Source organism: Heloderma suspectum, chromosome 6 (assembly GCF_057233095.1).
Source record: "Heloderma suspectum isolate Gila_16-S chromosome 6, 16-S_ref, whole genome shotgun sequence".
In the NCBI taxonomy this organism is placed as follows: Eukaryota; Metazoa; Chordata; class Lepidosauria; order Squamata; family Helodermatidae; genus Heloderma; species Heloderma suspectum.
The window spans coordinates 77,622,257-77,637,402 of NC_139463.1; the positions used below are offsets into that span (position 1 = coordinate 77,622,257).

Below are 15,146 nucleotides of genomic sequence, written 5' to 3' on the forward strand. Positions count from 1 at the left end.
CTGTATTATCCACACATTTGACTAATTTTTTTTTACACCTTCCCTTACCTGCCTGCTATTACACTTAGGAAGTATTTCCTGATATGCAATCTAAGGCCACAATCCACTAGAACAGCCTTCCCTGACATGGTGCCCATGTTTGGGCCATGTTCAGGAAGGCTGGGAGTTGTAGTCCAAAACATCTGGAGGGCACCATGCTGGGGAAGGCTCCACTAGGAAGCTCCCTTGAACAAGCCCCACTGAATTGCACTGGACTTGCGCAGCAGTCCTGCAACATCCCATTCATTTCAACAGGGATTGAACAGGAGGGCTTTGTGGCAGATCACGTCCAACTTACAGCATGCTACATTTCATATGTGTAGCGTTTCTTTCATTCCTGAAATGACCTCGTAAATGGGCTCTCTTCCCCTTTCCTTATGACTACCTTTTAGATAACTGAAGATTGCCATCTGTTGCAAACCTTGCTGATCTCTCAACAGGCTTTGCTTGCCAAGTATTCCTTCCAAACTCCCACTGAAATTCACAGCCTAACCTATCCCTGCATTATGCAGCAGCAGTTTTTTAAAGGCCCCCTTTACTTCCTTGTTCCTGAGACTGTACACAATGGGGTTGAACAGGGGTGTGATGATAGTGTACATGACGGAGAGCCCTTTATGGAATTCTGGGGACTGGCCTGTTTTAGGTATTACATACAAGATAATGATGGTTCCATAATACAGGCTGACCACTGTAAGATGGGAGGCACAAGTTGAGAAGGCTTTCTGTCTCCCAAAAGAGGAGGCAATTCTCAAGATGGCTGAGAGGATGTACACATAGGAGACAACAATGAAGATAAAGGGACCCAGTGTTGCAATGGAACAGGTGAGGAAGACAGTCATTTCTGCCAAAGCGCTTTTCTTGCAGGACAGCTTAATCAGCTCTTCCATGTCACAAACAAATTGGTCCATTTCATTGGGGCCACAGAAGTATAACTTAGAAACTGTCCCAACTGAGAGTGCAGATAGCAAAAAGCCAGATAACCAGGACACAGTTGCTAGCTGAAGGCAAACTCTGAAGTTCATGATGACATTGTAGAGGAGTGGTTTGCATATGGCTAAATAGCAGTCAAATGCCATAACTGCAAGAAGAAAGCATTCCATGCCAGCCAAGCTGGTGTAAAGGAGTAACTGGGTAATGCATTCACCCAAAGAAATAGTTCTGACCTCTGCCATGCAGTCAGCCAACATTCTGGGGGTGATCACAGAGCTATACAAGGTCTCCAAGAAGGAAAGGTTAGCCAGGAAGAAGTACATGGGGGTGTGAAGGTGCCGATCGGTCACAACTAGCACCACAATGAGAACATTGCCAGCTATAGTCAGAATGTAAATGACCATGAAGAGCAGGAAAAGTAAGATCTGAAGTTTGTGTAGGTATCTGAAGCCCAAGAGGATGAAGCTGGTGATGGATGTTTGATTGGTCCATTGCATATGATTCATAGATGCTTTGGGTAGAAGGGAGAAAATAAAGTTAAAGTTTGACAAAGCTAAATTATGGAAATGGAAGATATAGAAATGTCACTGTCTAACTCTGCTGCAAACCAGGAGCATCTCCCCCTCTTAATATCCCCTCCTTTACACACACACACACACACATGGAAATATTGTCACCTCATCTTCAAATTACTGGAAGGGGACAATGTTGCAGTTAGTAAGTTCATGGGAATTTTGACCACAGTGAGCCTTAGGATCTCTATGGCCTACAGTGTGGTTTCCTGTGATTTCTTCCTTTTGCTCCTCCCCTTCCTCCCCCCCCTTTCTGACTTCCACCATTGCTGGGAGCACTTGTGTTTGCTGTCTTGCTCCTGCCTGTATAATGGAACAGAAAATATTATTGAACAAACTTATTTTGAAACTTTATGCTGTACTTGCATCTTTTTAATGCAAGAATATTTGTGAGTAAAGCTGCTTTCTTTCCTTCACTGAAGAATGGTGTTGTCCCCTCGTTTATTATTTTGAGATAGCCTTGTATGCATGTGGGATTGGTAAATGCTCATTCTGTTTTGCCTTTTGTTTTTCTCTGCCAATTGCCTTTCAAACAGGAGGCATCATTACTAGATAAACCCATCACTCAACACATAAACCATCCAAATAAAACACAGATTCTCTTGTTTGGATTGCTGATCAGTGTGTAGATTGATGAAGATTCTGTTCTGAAATCAAGCTACCTGTCACACAAAATATATGTAAAATAAAGCATAAGTATTCATCCCCCCAACTTTTCCTCATTTTGTTCTGTTACAGTGTAGAATTAAAATTGATTTGATTAGGATTTCTTGTCACTGATCTACACAAAATAGTCCATAATGTCGAAGTGAGGGAAAATCTATATATTTTACAAAATGATTTACAAATAAAAAACTGAAGTGTCTTGATTGCATAAGTATTTACCCCCTTTGCTGTGACACCCCTAAATAAGCTCTGGTGCAACCACCTGCCTTCAGAAATCACATACTTAGTTGAATGGAGTCTACCTGTGTACAAGTGTCACCTAATCTCAGATTAAATACACCAGTTTCTGGAAGGCCCCAGAGTTTGAGGGAGAGCATATCTAAATGAACAGCATCGTGAAGATGAAGAGCTATCAAAACAAGTCCAGGATAATGTTCTGGAGAAGCACTAATCAGGGTTGGGTTATTAAAAAAAATTCCAAACTATGAACATTCCATGGAGCACCATCAAATCCATTATTACAAAATGGAAAGAATATGGCACAACCACAACTCTGCCTAGAGAAGGCTGTCCACAAAAACTCAGTGACCAGGTAAGGAGGGCATTTGTCAGAGAAGCAACCAAGAGGCCAGTGGTAACTGTGAAGGAGCTGGAAAGATCCACAGCTGAGATGGGAGAAACCATCCATGGGACAGGTATCACCTGGACACTCAACAAACCTGGGCTTTATAGAGGAGTGGGAAGAAGAAAGCCATTGATAGAAAAAAAAACACCCCATATCAAATCTCATTTGGATTTTGCCAAAAGGTATGTGGGAGACACATGTCTCTGGTCAAGCAGATATCTGGTCTGCTGAGACCAAACTTGAACTTTTTGGCCTTACCACAAAATGCTATGTGTGGGGCAAAGCCAACAGTGCTCATCGCCCTGAGAACACCATCCCCACGGTGAAGCATGGTGGTGGCAGCATCATGCTGTGTGGTTGCTTTTCAATGGCAGGGACTGGGAAATTGGTCAGGATTGAGGATAAAATGGATGAGCCAAATACAGGGCAATTCTAGAGGAAAACCTGTTTCAGTCTGCAAGGGACCTGGGACTGGGGCAGAGGTTCACCTTCCAGCAGGACAATGACCCTAATCACACAGCCAAAGTTACATGGGAGTGGTTTTAAAACAAGAAACTGAATGTCTTAGAATAGCCCAGTCAAAGCTCAGACCTCAATCCGATTGAGAATCTGTGGCAAGACTTGAAAATTGCTGTTCACCAACGGTCCCTATCCAAACTGAGAGGGTCTGAGCAATTTTGCCAAGAAGAATGGGCAAAAATGGCAGGATAGAGATGCACAAAGCAGGTAGAGACTTATCCCCCAAAGACTCACAGCTGTACATGCTGCCAGAGGTGCTTCTACCAAGTATTGACTCAGATAGGTGAATACTTATGCAACCAACAAAGGGCAGTTTTTTTTTTATTAACTTTTGTGCCACAATAAAAAATATGTTGCACCTTCAAAGTGTGAAGTATGCTGTGTAAATCAAATGGTAAAAATGCTAATTAAATCCATTTTAATTCCAGGCTGTAACACAACAAAATGTGGAAAAGTCAAAGGGGGTGAACATTTATGGAGGGCACTGTAAACCCAAAATATGGTTATGGGCGTGCACCGTCTTGGTTACTTTGAATGTCTTAGAATGGCAATCAGAATTATGACACAATTGAAAGAAAAAATAGAATAATAGAACTTCAGAGTTGGAAGAGACCTTGAAGTCATGTAGTATAACCCGCTGCTCAGTCCAGGAATCTTGCAACTACAGTATCATTGGCAGATGGTGAACCAGCTTTTGTTTAAACACCTTCAGCAAAGGAGATCCCACCACTTCCTGAGGCAGATTATTCCTTGCAAAGTCCTGCCCTCTGTTGCAAGCCTGCTTCACCTTCTAAGGGACAGCCCTTCTTACATTTGAAGACAGGGATCAAGTCTCCCCTCAGATTTCTGTTCTCTAGGCTAAACATACCCAGGTGTTTCAATCTTTCCTTCTAGGATATGATTTCCAGAACCCACCATCCAGCTCCCCACCTCACCATCCTCTGGAGGCGTCTATGTCCTTCTTAATTAAAATGTGGCACCCAGAACTGGCCCAACTAGTGCAGAATAGAGAGAAACTGCTGTTTCACATGATCTGGACACTATGCTTCTGTCAATGCAGCCTACAGTCACACTGACTGTTCATTCATTCATTTATTACGTATCTATACCGCCCAATAACCAAAGCTCTCTGGGCAGTTTATAATGATCAAAAACCTTAAAAATACAAGAGTGTAGATAAAATAAAAACCACTTACGTACAAACATATAAACAGACAGGACACACACACACACACACACACACACACACACACTTAAACAATTTACCAATCAACAATAAAACATCAGAACCGAATTAAAACAAAATAAAACAAAATCCTTTGGATAACTTTTATAGCAGGTGCTAATGGTCTTAATGTTCTTTAACGGTATTGGATTTTTCCTGAATGAGCAATTCCCCTGCAGGGATGGGATCAGAGAGGAGTACTTGGCTTGGCAGATTGTGTGGGAGAAACAGTGCTTGCCATATCCATGGATATGAAGGGCCAAGAGTTACCACAGGCCAGAGAATGAAGGCTATAAATGGAGACACAGAGAGTACGTGAGAGCTGTGAGTTGGTTGAAGGTTAACCACCTTGTAGTAGTGCCTCTGTTTATGCTCTGCTTGTATATTTGAAAATAAAGCCAATTTGACACACACCTGAAGTCCCCTGTGTTCTCCAATCTGAAGGAAACTAAACCCCTGACATAACCCTCCTCGCCTCATCAATGTACCTGGGACCCACAGTTCCACCCAGCACAGATTGGGGTGGAGGAAGAAGGGTTACACTCACTACAGCAGCCACTGAGGGCAGGGTAGTGCTTGATGTTGAATTTCCTTGCTTTTATTCATTTTGTCACCCTGCACCTTAATTCTGAATTTCATAGAATTCTGTGCCACTGATCACAACGGAGGAGACCCAGTTATTGGATTAAGTGCCACTAACCTTGGTGGTGGTGGTGATTTCCTACTATGGATGCTTCCCCTGACAGGGTCCTTCTCCTTCGTAGGATGTAGCATTTGGCAGCAACTGATGCCAATCAATTTGGGCTGACTTATACTATTTATATAGTGCCTCCCCCCACCTCCCCTCAACTTGTTGATTTGCCTGGGACCTCATTTGGATGACCCGAATTCTTATGTGGAAGGAACTAATAACTCCCTTTGCTACTGCTATAGGCACATGTGACAGAATGTTACTGGAAATACTGAGGGGGATATTTGTCTAATTTTAACAACAGTGGGCTTTGATGCAATCACCTTTTCTGAAGCTTAGGCAGGGAAGAGATAGTGTTCCATTGAGTCCCATATTGAGCCCCATGCATGCAGGTGCTGCGCCCACACAGGGGCAAGAACTGCACATGAAATGTATAGAGAAATAGAAGTGTAATAAAGTGCAAACAATATTTTACAATAAATATGTCTGTCCTCTTCCTCTGTCTTCCCCTGGTTCCCTTTTGGCTGAGCCTGTGAAGGAAAACACAGATCTTTAAATGTGCAAGTCCTGTTCCCCAGTTAGAGGTCTTTGAAGAGGAAGGGCAAAATAATCAAAAAGATCCAGGCAGCCAGTCTCTATCTGTAAGCTTTTCATTTCTATCTTTGGATTGGCCTGAGAAAATGTATCTTCAGGTTTCCTAGAGCTGGTTCTTACATGCATATTCATCCCTTGGTAATCACAGCATCAACAGAAATCTCGCATGTGTGAATGGGTCATTGGAAATCTAGTAACACAGATAAGTTTGATTCCTCACAACATCATTTCACACAAAATGCTTTTTTACCATATGGTAAATTAGGGCAATGCTAGAAACTTCTAGTCCAACAAAGCATTAAGCAGAGAGGTCTGAGGGGGAGTTCGACTTATGTTCACCCTGAACATGAGTACAACTCTCTGCTTGGCCCCATCTACATGGGGCTTTTACTCTGGTTCTACTCCACCCCCAAGTTGATAGTGTCAGATGACACACACTGCTCTCTGGAGCTAGCCTGATGTTTATTGCCCTAAATCCATCCTCCCTCCAACTCATTGCTTCAGTGCTGTTTGGGAGTCTGACCTCAGCTGGCTTCAGTGTGGGTTGGTGGAAGTGGCTCTGATTGACGGAAGGGAAGGTAGCATGGGGTGGGGGCATTGGGAGAGCAGAAGGGTAAACATGACAACCTGGGAGTTGCCTTCAGTCCCACTTTGCTGGGTACAGGAGTAGCCCTGCTGCTTTGAAACTGCGCTGTTGTGACCATGGGCTCAGTCGCTGCCTCTTACTCTCAATAGTCATTGAGCTTGGGAGTGGAGACGGGACCCAACCCTGCTGTTTTAAAACTGTGAAGCTATGAAGGAGCACAGCTAAGAAATGGTGGACGCCTGTTGATTCGAAGCTGCGCAATTAAGAAACGGTGGATGCCAGGGCAGATGATTTTCACAAACATGTACTCAGAAGCACTTCATTGAACTGGTGTGTGTGTGTGTGTGTGTGTGTGTGTGTGTAGCCTCTTGATTGAGCAGTTAATATACATCACAGACAATGTACTAGTCACTCTCCCTCCTCGCTGGCTCCATGCTCTCTGCTCTCAGCACCTCTTGCACTCCCACTCATTCTGCTTAGTCTCCAGGTGGCAGTGGCTGCCTGCTTGCCTGCCTGTCTCATAAATGTGTGTGTATGTGGGGTATGTGGGGTTTCTCATGAACATCTACTTGTAAGCAAATCCTCCATTGCACTTCATTGAACACGTGAGGGAGGAAGGGGGGGAGCAAACATGTGCTCATTGGCTGCCCTGCACCTACGCAATTGCTGATGTTCCTTTCTACTTGAGGTGGGACTCGCCCACCCCGCTCCAACGAATGTGGCTTCAGTTCCCATATACATCGCAAAGGCGGAGGAATGCAGCAATGCGTGTGCCATGGAAAGAGCTAATGCGATTCTGTGAAAATGAGGATTTTGCCCAAATCACTTCACAAAGTGTTTCAGTTTAGATTGGGGCCAAGACTGGGCACCCTGATAAAACAGAGTCCTCAGTCCTGTGGAAAGCTGTACTTGTGTTCAAGCAAACATGAACAGAATTCCCCTTCAGACCTCCCTGCCCAATGCAAGGAGGTCTGGGTTCCAAGGGGGTGGGCTGAGTACACAGAGATGTAGAGGGCAGCATTCATGCCTCTACACTTGTCCCCACTTTTAGCCCTCCAGGGTATTTTGCACCATAATCCATCGTCAAATAATCTATAATCACATAATCCAGAAATTTGATTTATGACATGTTTTTATCCTGTCCTTCCCCGGGGGAGTCCAAACAGTGTATACAATTCTTCCTCATTATATCTTCAGACCAACTCTGAGAAGCAGTATGTCAGGCCGAGAGGGTGCACCCAAATAAATCAGGATTCTTAAGCCAACACCAAACCCTTATTTAAACCTGGCTTGCTTGGGCACACTTGTCACAAAATATGAATGTAAATTGTTGTTGATAAGAATTAATTGTATTTCATAAGAGGGCTATTCATAATAATTGGTGTATGCTAATTGTAAGTTATTAATATCAGAGTGATTAGCTATGTATACTATGAGCTAGCTTAAAGTACAAAAATGTGTTCCTTTTTTGAGTTTTGCATCCTGACAAGAGAGACTGTACCTTTATTTCACCTGTTCATCATAATTGCTTCTGATTAGATTATTTTTTGGTTTCTACATCTTTGCTGCATCAAATAAATGTTTATAAGATTGATAGATTGGTATCTGGGTGCTTGCAGACAGTGCAGGCGTTTGACGAGTGGGTCCAGTGAATGGCAGTGCTTGGTGAACTGGGTCCATGAGACCAAGCAGAGGGGATCCCATTGGACTCCACCCCCTTCTCAGACTCTCAGACATTGCTAATGGCATTAAGTTCTAGGCATATTAAAATGCATAGGGTTCCTCCTACAGTTACGGCTGTTAGAGATGTGTGGTGTGCAATGTCATGTCAATTGCATTTCCATCCATTTTCTCACACTAAACGGACTCTATGGGGAAATCTAGATTTTAAATAGACAAGAAAATGTTTCTGTGCTGGACTTGGATGGATAAGTTGATTTTTTTATCAATAGTGGGTGCTGATGATAAGTCTTTTTCTTTTTCCGTTTTGTGTGTCAAATACGATTTGCCTGCTATGGCTGAATGGAGATACTTGAAGTTGCAACATTTGTTAGAATCTAGGTTTGGCCCCACTGCTTTTACTATTTCAGAGTCTTCTTTGCTATTGGAAACACTTACTGAGGCTGATCAGCTATGTTAACCCATGATCCATGTTTATAATTACTTACTGTTGGTAAATAAAGAAGATACACAGGACCGTAGGCAGGAATGGAATAGGGAACTGGATTGTCCCATTTTGCCTAATCAATTGATGCTATTCCATTATACTACAGTGCCACTTAGAGGTTATGTAGCAGAACAACAAGAATTGAAATGCTGTTTGAGCAGTACTCGGATCTCAGTTCTGTGACAAAACCAAAAGTAGATACAGTGAATTAACTGTCAGTTTACAGCCTCATGACGAAAAGCTCTAATTCCATCATAATGGTTAAGAACTTCATAGGAAGTTCTGCTTCAAGTTTCATGATCTCTTAAAATGTCTGTCTGTCTGTCTGTCTGTCTGTCTATTTCTATACCACCCCTAGCTGAAGCTCTCAGCGTGATTCACAAAAATTTAAATCTCAAGGTACAGCATAAAATAATATAAAATATAAAAGCTTAAACTACAGTATAAAAGTACAACCAGAATAGAACCTAGCAGCAATGCAGAGATTTAAAATACAGATTTAAAACTGCAGAGCTAAAAGACTAGAATGCTAAAACACTAGGAAAATAAAAAGGTCCTCACCTGGCCGGAGTGCAATGTGGGTGCCAGGCAATGAAGAGATCTTGAAAACTTTCACCTTTTTTTTGGGTGGGGAGGGGTGACCTTTGAATTAGCCTAAAATAGGTCCTATCCTAATATGGATTTTCGAAAGTAAAGACTGTGGCCCTAATATAAACAACTTCATGCATAGGTAGAGCTAAGTAACCTAATGGGTGTATTATCTCTCAGTCACCTTGGAGTATTTTCTGCCTAAACAACAGTTTCCTGACAATGGAAGGAAGCACAATGCCTGATAATGTATTTTTCACCATACATACACACACATGTGCACACTGTGTTTACTAAGGCACAAAGGGGAACTTCTCAGTTATAACCCACTCTTTCAAAATTTGCTCCTCAAGGTTTTCCACCAAAGCCCCAGTGCTTGAGGAACTCAGAAAACACTTTCCTCATTGATCAGGCATTGAGAAATTCTGTATGCTTGTTGAGGTTTTTGCTCTCACTGCTTTTATCTGTATCCTTTTAAGAGTTGCATGTATGTTCATTAAAGTTATTCCTGACCACATTGATTAGTTGAGAAGAAGGAGGAGTAGACATTTTCCAAATGAACAAATAAATGTGAACCAGTTAAGTAAGATACAACAAATCCCCTACCCCTGGATTTGGTCAGGACTAGATCCAGTGCTAGGGTTTTCAGATTGCAACAAGAAAAACTGCCTTGTACCTTTAATATCCAGCTATGGTGGGAGTTGAGGAAGCCATAACATTTCCCACTCATTCTTTCCCTGGCTGGCTGCTGCAATGAGCAGGACTCCAGGTGTGTAGCACAGCTGGCTCAGGAGAACAGGGGTAGGATCAGACAGTAAATGAGAGGGAGAAGCTGTGGCTGCCTCTTATCTTGCTGCATAGGGCACTTAAAAGTAGAGCATAGGTCTCAGGTTTGCCACTTGCCAACCCTCTCCAGGCTGCATCAGTGCACCGGGATGATGTCTGTTTCACAACCATTAAAATGAATTAGAACACATTGTCAGTGCTTGAGTTGGCACGCATTTGGTGATGACTCTTCTTAGGGACTTGCTCACTGCCTTATTTCTCAAGCTGTATATGAGAGGATTGACAAGAGGCGTAAAGACCGTGTAGAAGAGGGAAAAGATTTTGTTCATCCTGCGCAGTGTGTCAGTATCTGGGAGCATGTACACTATTATCAATGCCCCATAAAATAGGGTTACTACAGCAAGGTGAGAGGAGCAGGTAGAAAAGGCTTTCTTCTTCCCGGTGGTGGATGGGATTCTCAGAATGGTGGTGATGATGTAAACGTATGATACAAGTGTAAGTAAGAATGGGGGCAAGGTTAACACAGAGGTGGTTATGAAGCTAGACAATAGCAGAAGATGAGCACCACTGCAGACATGTTGCATCAAAGGCATGAAATCACAAATGAAATGGTCAATTTCATATGGGGCACAAAAACTAAACTGGGACATGGTTAGTATAATGGTGGTGACTATAAACGAGCCAGTTAGCCAAGAGACAAGCACTAACTGGATGCAGCGGCGACTGTTCATAAGGGATGCATAGTGAAGCGGTTTGCATACTGCAAGGTAGCGATCATAAGACATCACCGCCAGCAGATAGCATTCTGTCGCTGCTAGAAATCCAAAGAACCAGAGTTGTATAATGCACCCCCTAACAGAAATGGTTCTATTCCCAGTTAGAAGGCTGGCCAGCATCCTTGGCAGAATGGCTGAGCTATAGCAGGTCTCTAAGCAGGAGAGGTTTCCCACAAAGAAGTACATGGGGGTGTGAAGGTGCTGGTCAGCAACCATGAGCACAATGATGAGAATGTTCCCAGCCATGGTCACAAGGTAGATCAACAGAAAAATCAGGAAGAGGAAGAGCTGCAGATTCTGGTGATCACCAAATCCCAGTAGAAGAAAATGTGTGATGAGTGTTTGGTTTCCTTGTTGAGTGCTACTCGTGGAGTGCATCAGCTAGAAATCAAACGAAACATGAAAGAGACTTTAAATGAGTGCAACTGCAAATGGAATAATCAAAACAAAAGACAGACAGAGAAAAGGACCTGTGAATTACTCAAAATCTGTCCACTTTGCCTGGCTAGTGAACCAAAAATGCAAATTAGATGGACCTAGGAAACATTACATTATGGGTTGGAGCCAAACTTAGTTATCCTTAAAGTAGACTCATTGAAAAGTCAGCCATGATTTACTTTCCCATTGATGTCAATGGGTTTGCTCTAATCATGACTACATCTGGATCCAGCTCTATATGTTTAAGAAATACCCAAACCAAGGAAAATGGCATACTTAAATTTCATAGTATTTTGAGGTTCCTTGTGGATTTCATCTCATCAGCATTCCCTTTATCCAGATCATTTTTTTTTTAAAAAAATCAAATACATAGGGAACCAGAATCTCCATGTTAACTGGCAACAATCTAAGAAAAGATAATTGATTATCTTCATGGCAACAGGACAGGGATATATTGATGTGCAAATGCTTTCAACAGATAGAAGGATGACTTTTATAAGAACATAACAGCATTTGAGAAGTCTTTCTAGATCAGATCAAAAGTTGATCTAGTCCAACCTTCCCCAGTCTGGTCCCTTTCAGAAGTTTTGGATGACAACTCCCATCATTTCTGATCACCCATGCTGGCTGGGGCTGATGAGAGTAGTAGGCCAACACATCTGGAGAGATCCAGGTTGGGAAAGGCCTATCTAGTCCACCATCCTGTTTCCAACAGTGGCCAAGCTAGCCACTTCGAGGAAGCCCACAAAGGCAACAGCCTTTCCCCTGAAATTAGCCAACAACTGGCATTTAGTAAGATGCCACCTCTGAGCTCCGAAATCACATTTATTAATCATGGCTGATTACACTGACAGATCTGTTCTCTATGAAGCATGAACATCAAACTGAATGCTGGAATCAGATTCAATCTGAAACATTGTGTCTTAGTTAATCTACCACCCATAGAGTCATGACAACAGCTGTATGCACCAAATGATAAGCTGGGTTTCTCCAGCCAGTTTCAAATATGCTTTGCAATACAGTATGAAGACGTGCAGTGTGTTTGCGTGTGTGTGGTAGGGAAGGAGACAGACACCCTGCTTTGATCTGAGGGACAATTCCCTTTTGGTTGCAAATATATATCCATTAGTTAGCCTAGGCATGAGGATCCTAGACTTTCCCAGATCATTTAAAATAACAACACATTGGAGCTGTAATTTGATATGATCATACATCCTGTCTCTGATTGTGACAGTATCTGATGGAAATGACCCCCCCCTCCACACACACAACTTAAATGTGGCAGGAAATAAATCCTTTTATGCTCCGAATTGGCCAGATTTGAGATATTAGAGGGGAAAAAATGGTTTGTGTCAGAAATTCATTTCATGTACCTTGAATCTTGCGACCTCCAGTCTTTCCATAACCATTCCACAGTGATGGATAACATAGCGAAGTGGTGTTAAATAAATCTATTTTGTAAACTCTTGAAGCTGGACTGAGATGTAGTTGTACTTAGAGTAGGCCCTATTGAAATCAATGGGACTTGGTTAGTAATGACTAACCAGTCCTATTGCTTTCATAGAATCATAGAATAGTAGGGTTGGAAGGGGCCTACAAGGCCATCAAAGAGTCTACTCTCAGTATGACAATGTATCTACCCTAAGTATGACCCAGTCTGGATACATCCCTTGTACCCTAACCTTTAAAATACCATCTGGGGAACTTGTTCCAGAATTGTACAGATCTGATAATTAGGCACTTTAATATCCAACCTAAATTTACTACTGGTCAATCTGAAATTTGCTATTGGTCAATCATTAATTCATATATCTATAACAGTCTTGCCTGTCTGAAACACTGTGGATGGGATACATCTTTGCTGTTTTCTGTTGGTATTATTATAGTGCCCTATCATACAGTGCTGGTTTTCTTCACACTTTACATTCCCATCCATTACATGTCGAAGGTAATGTTAATACCTCCTCATTGTTAATAATAATAACTGAGACATTCTTGACATTACTGTGTTATATTAAACATCAATCTGGGATATTTAATGAGTTGCTCCTTACCTAATGCAATGGAATTAATCAGACTAGATGTCAGGGCATACTTGTGCACCAGTTGAATTTATTTCCAAAGTAGATGGTGGCAGAGACTTCCTCTTTCAGTTTGCTGCCATTGTTGAACTGAGCATTCTTGAATGCTTGTGTTTCCAAAGTGCTCTGCTGCTTGTTTGCATGTTTATATATTTTCCAGAAGGGTTTTCGGTTTTCCCTGTACAATATGTAATTGTGCAAAGGGAATTAACATGTTATTTTTTGGCAGAGATTCTAAATGAACTTCTCAAACAAACATCTGTATTCAAAACAGTTGTGTGATAACTGCTATACAGAACCATATATTCTCCTTTGGGGACGCAAGCCTGTGTAGCTAGTAGAATGGGGTAAGAGAATTTTGTAAACTCTATTTTCATTATTAACACCTCTATGGGTATTGTTGATTCATTGTAATACCATTCGTTTTGTCACAGATCTTGCCCATTTTTGTCATTTGGATTCGTTTTTGTTCCCAGCTGGTTTCAATGGAAGAGCCAGGAGGTTTGTTCTGCCTATAATTTTGGTGTTTTCCATCCAATCAGGATAGAACATTTAGGTCTTACACTACTCATGATGGGATCATACCTTGGGATGGATGAATCTGTTAGTTTCACTTTCTCTCATATTTGAATTGTTCAAATCTTAAATTCTTTCCATCCTGAACAGGAAGAAATATACAAATGTTGGCAAATATATATTTTTTTAAATGAACTGAAATAAAAATCTTACCCATCTGCAATGATTAAATTCAATAGGTACAGCTATTACCAGCATGGGGAGGACTATGCTGTACCCGCCTGCCAAATAGATGTTAAAGATGGGGAGCCTGTCAGAAGAAGAGATGACAACCCTAATTCAGCATCACAAACATAGTTAGATACACAGAGATTCAAACCCAGACTTTTAAAAGCTATTCACACAAAGGCTGAGGCCTGGATGGATGAATCTGTCAATTGTGGTTTCTACCATATTCAATCTTCTTACTTCTCAAGTTGTTTCCCTCCTGAATATGAAGAACTTGGAGAATTTTATTAAATCCTTATCAAAGGTGAACTGAAATGAGATTTGCTATCTCCTGCATACTTTAAGGACAAATCTCATGCTAGGGGGCTGGGGGAATACAGTACATTTGCTTGTGTAGGAGATGAGAAGAAGGTACACACAGTTCACAAAGGCCTTGATACAGATGGCATATTTACCCCCTCCCATTGAAGATCTTTTTGTTCCCAGGGTCTGGAGGAGAGGAAAGCTTGTTCCTTCATCAAGGCTACTCCAAACTGCACTGGCTTTAGTTCCCTCTGAAAGTGCATGTACCCTATCACTGGTACAAGGAACAAGGCCTGAGACCTGCACAGACATGTGACTCATTGCTTCGGAAGCAGAGGATGTTTGCGACTGTCTTGCAAGATTACAATAATATTCCAAGAAATAGTGAGACAATGTTTTGCACATCCCTGCTCATCAATGGCATGTCCAGGGCTGACTAAGCAGGGAACTCTGCAATATGGATCATGAATTCACTAAGGCCTTTGTGACATCCCCCCACTCCCCATCATAAAATTAGCTGTAAAGGTTAGATAGCTGAGTGGGACAGCCTACTGTGAACATGTTAGACATTTGCTCAGAGAACTGCCCTGGCTGCCAATATGTTATTGGGCCAGGTTCAAGGTTTGTCATGACTAGCCTTGGAGACTCCCCATTAGATGAGGAAGAGGCCTTACCCAAACTGCTCAGCTGTTCCAGTTCTGTTTCCTCAGCTGGCATTCCTGGCATTGCTGCTCCTGCCATCATCCTTGATTTATCCCCTGGACTGTCTACATCCTCATTTTATTGCCTGCTCCCTGGAACTCTTCAAATGTTTAT

The 15,146-nt window shown here is 42.1% G+C and overlaps 2 protein-coding genes across 2 annotated transcripts; both read right to left on the reverse strand.

Moving 5' to 3' along the window:
• Positions 1 to 527: 527 nt before the first annotated feature.
• On the reverse strand, positions 528 to 1,475 carry LOC146341282 (olfactory receptor 5AP2-like). The gene has a single exon (XM_084807346.1). It carries the CDS (start codon positions 1,473 to 1,475, stop codon positions 528 to 530), a length of 948 nt encoding a protein of 315 aa, XP_084663472.1.
• An 8,683-nt stretch (positions 1,476 to 10,158) lies between these two features.
• LOC146341283 (olfactory receptor 11L1-like) lies at positions 10,159 to 11,121 on the reverse strand. Its single transcript, XM_084807347.1, has one exon. It carries the CDS (start codon positions 11,008 to 11,010, stop codon positions 10,159 to 10,161), a length of 852 nt encoding a protein of 283 aa, XP_084663473.1. The 5' UTR covers positions 11,011 to 11,121.
• Positions 11,122 to 15,146: the final 4,025 nt, after the last annotated feature.

Excerpts from the sequence above, each read along its gene's own strand:
- LOC146341282 (XM_084807346.1), bottom strand. The coding sequence starts at position 1,475 with ATGAATCATATGCAATGGACCAATCAAACATCCATCACCAGCTTCATC.
- LOC146341283 (XM_084807347.1), bottom strand. The coding sequence starts at position 11,010 with ATGGCTGGGAACATTCTCATCATTGTGCTCATGGTTGCTGACCAGCAC.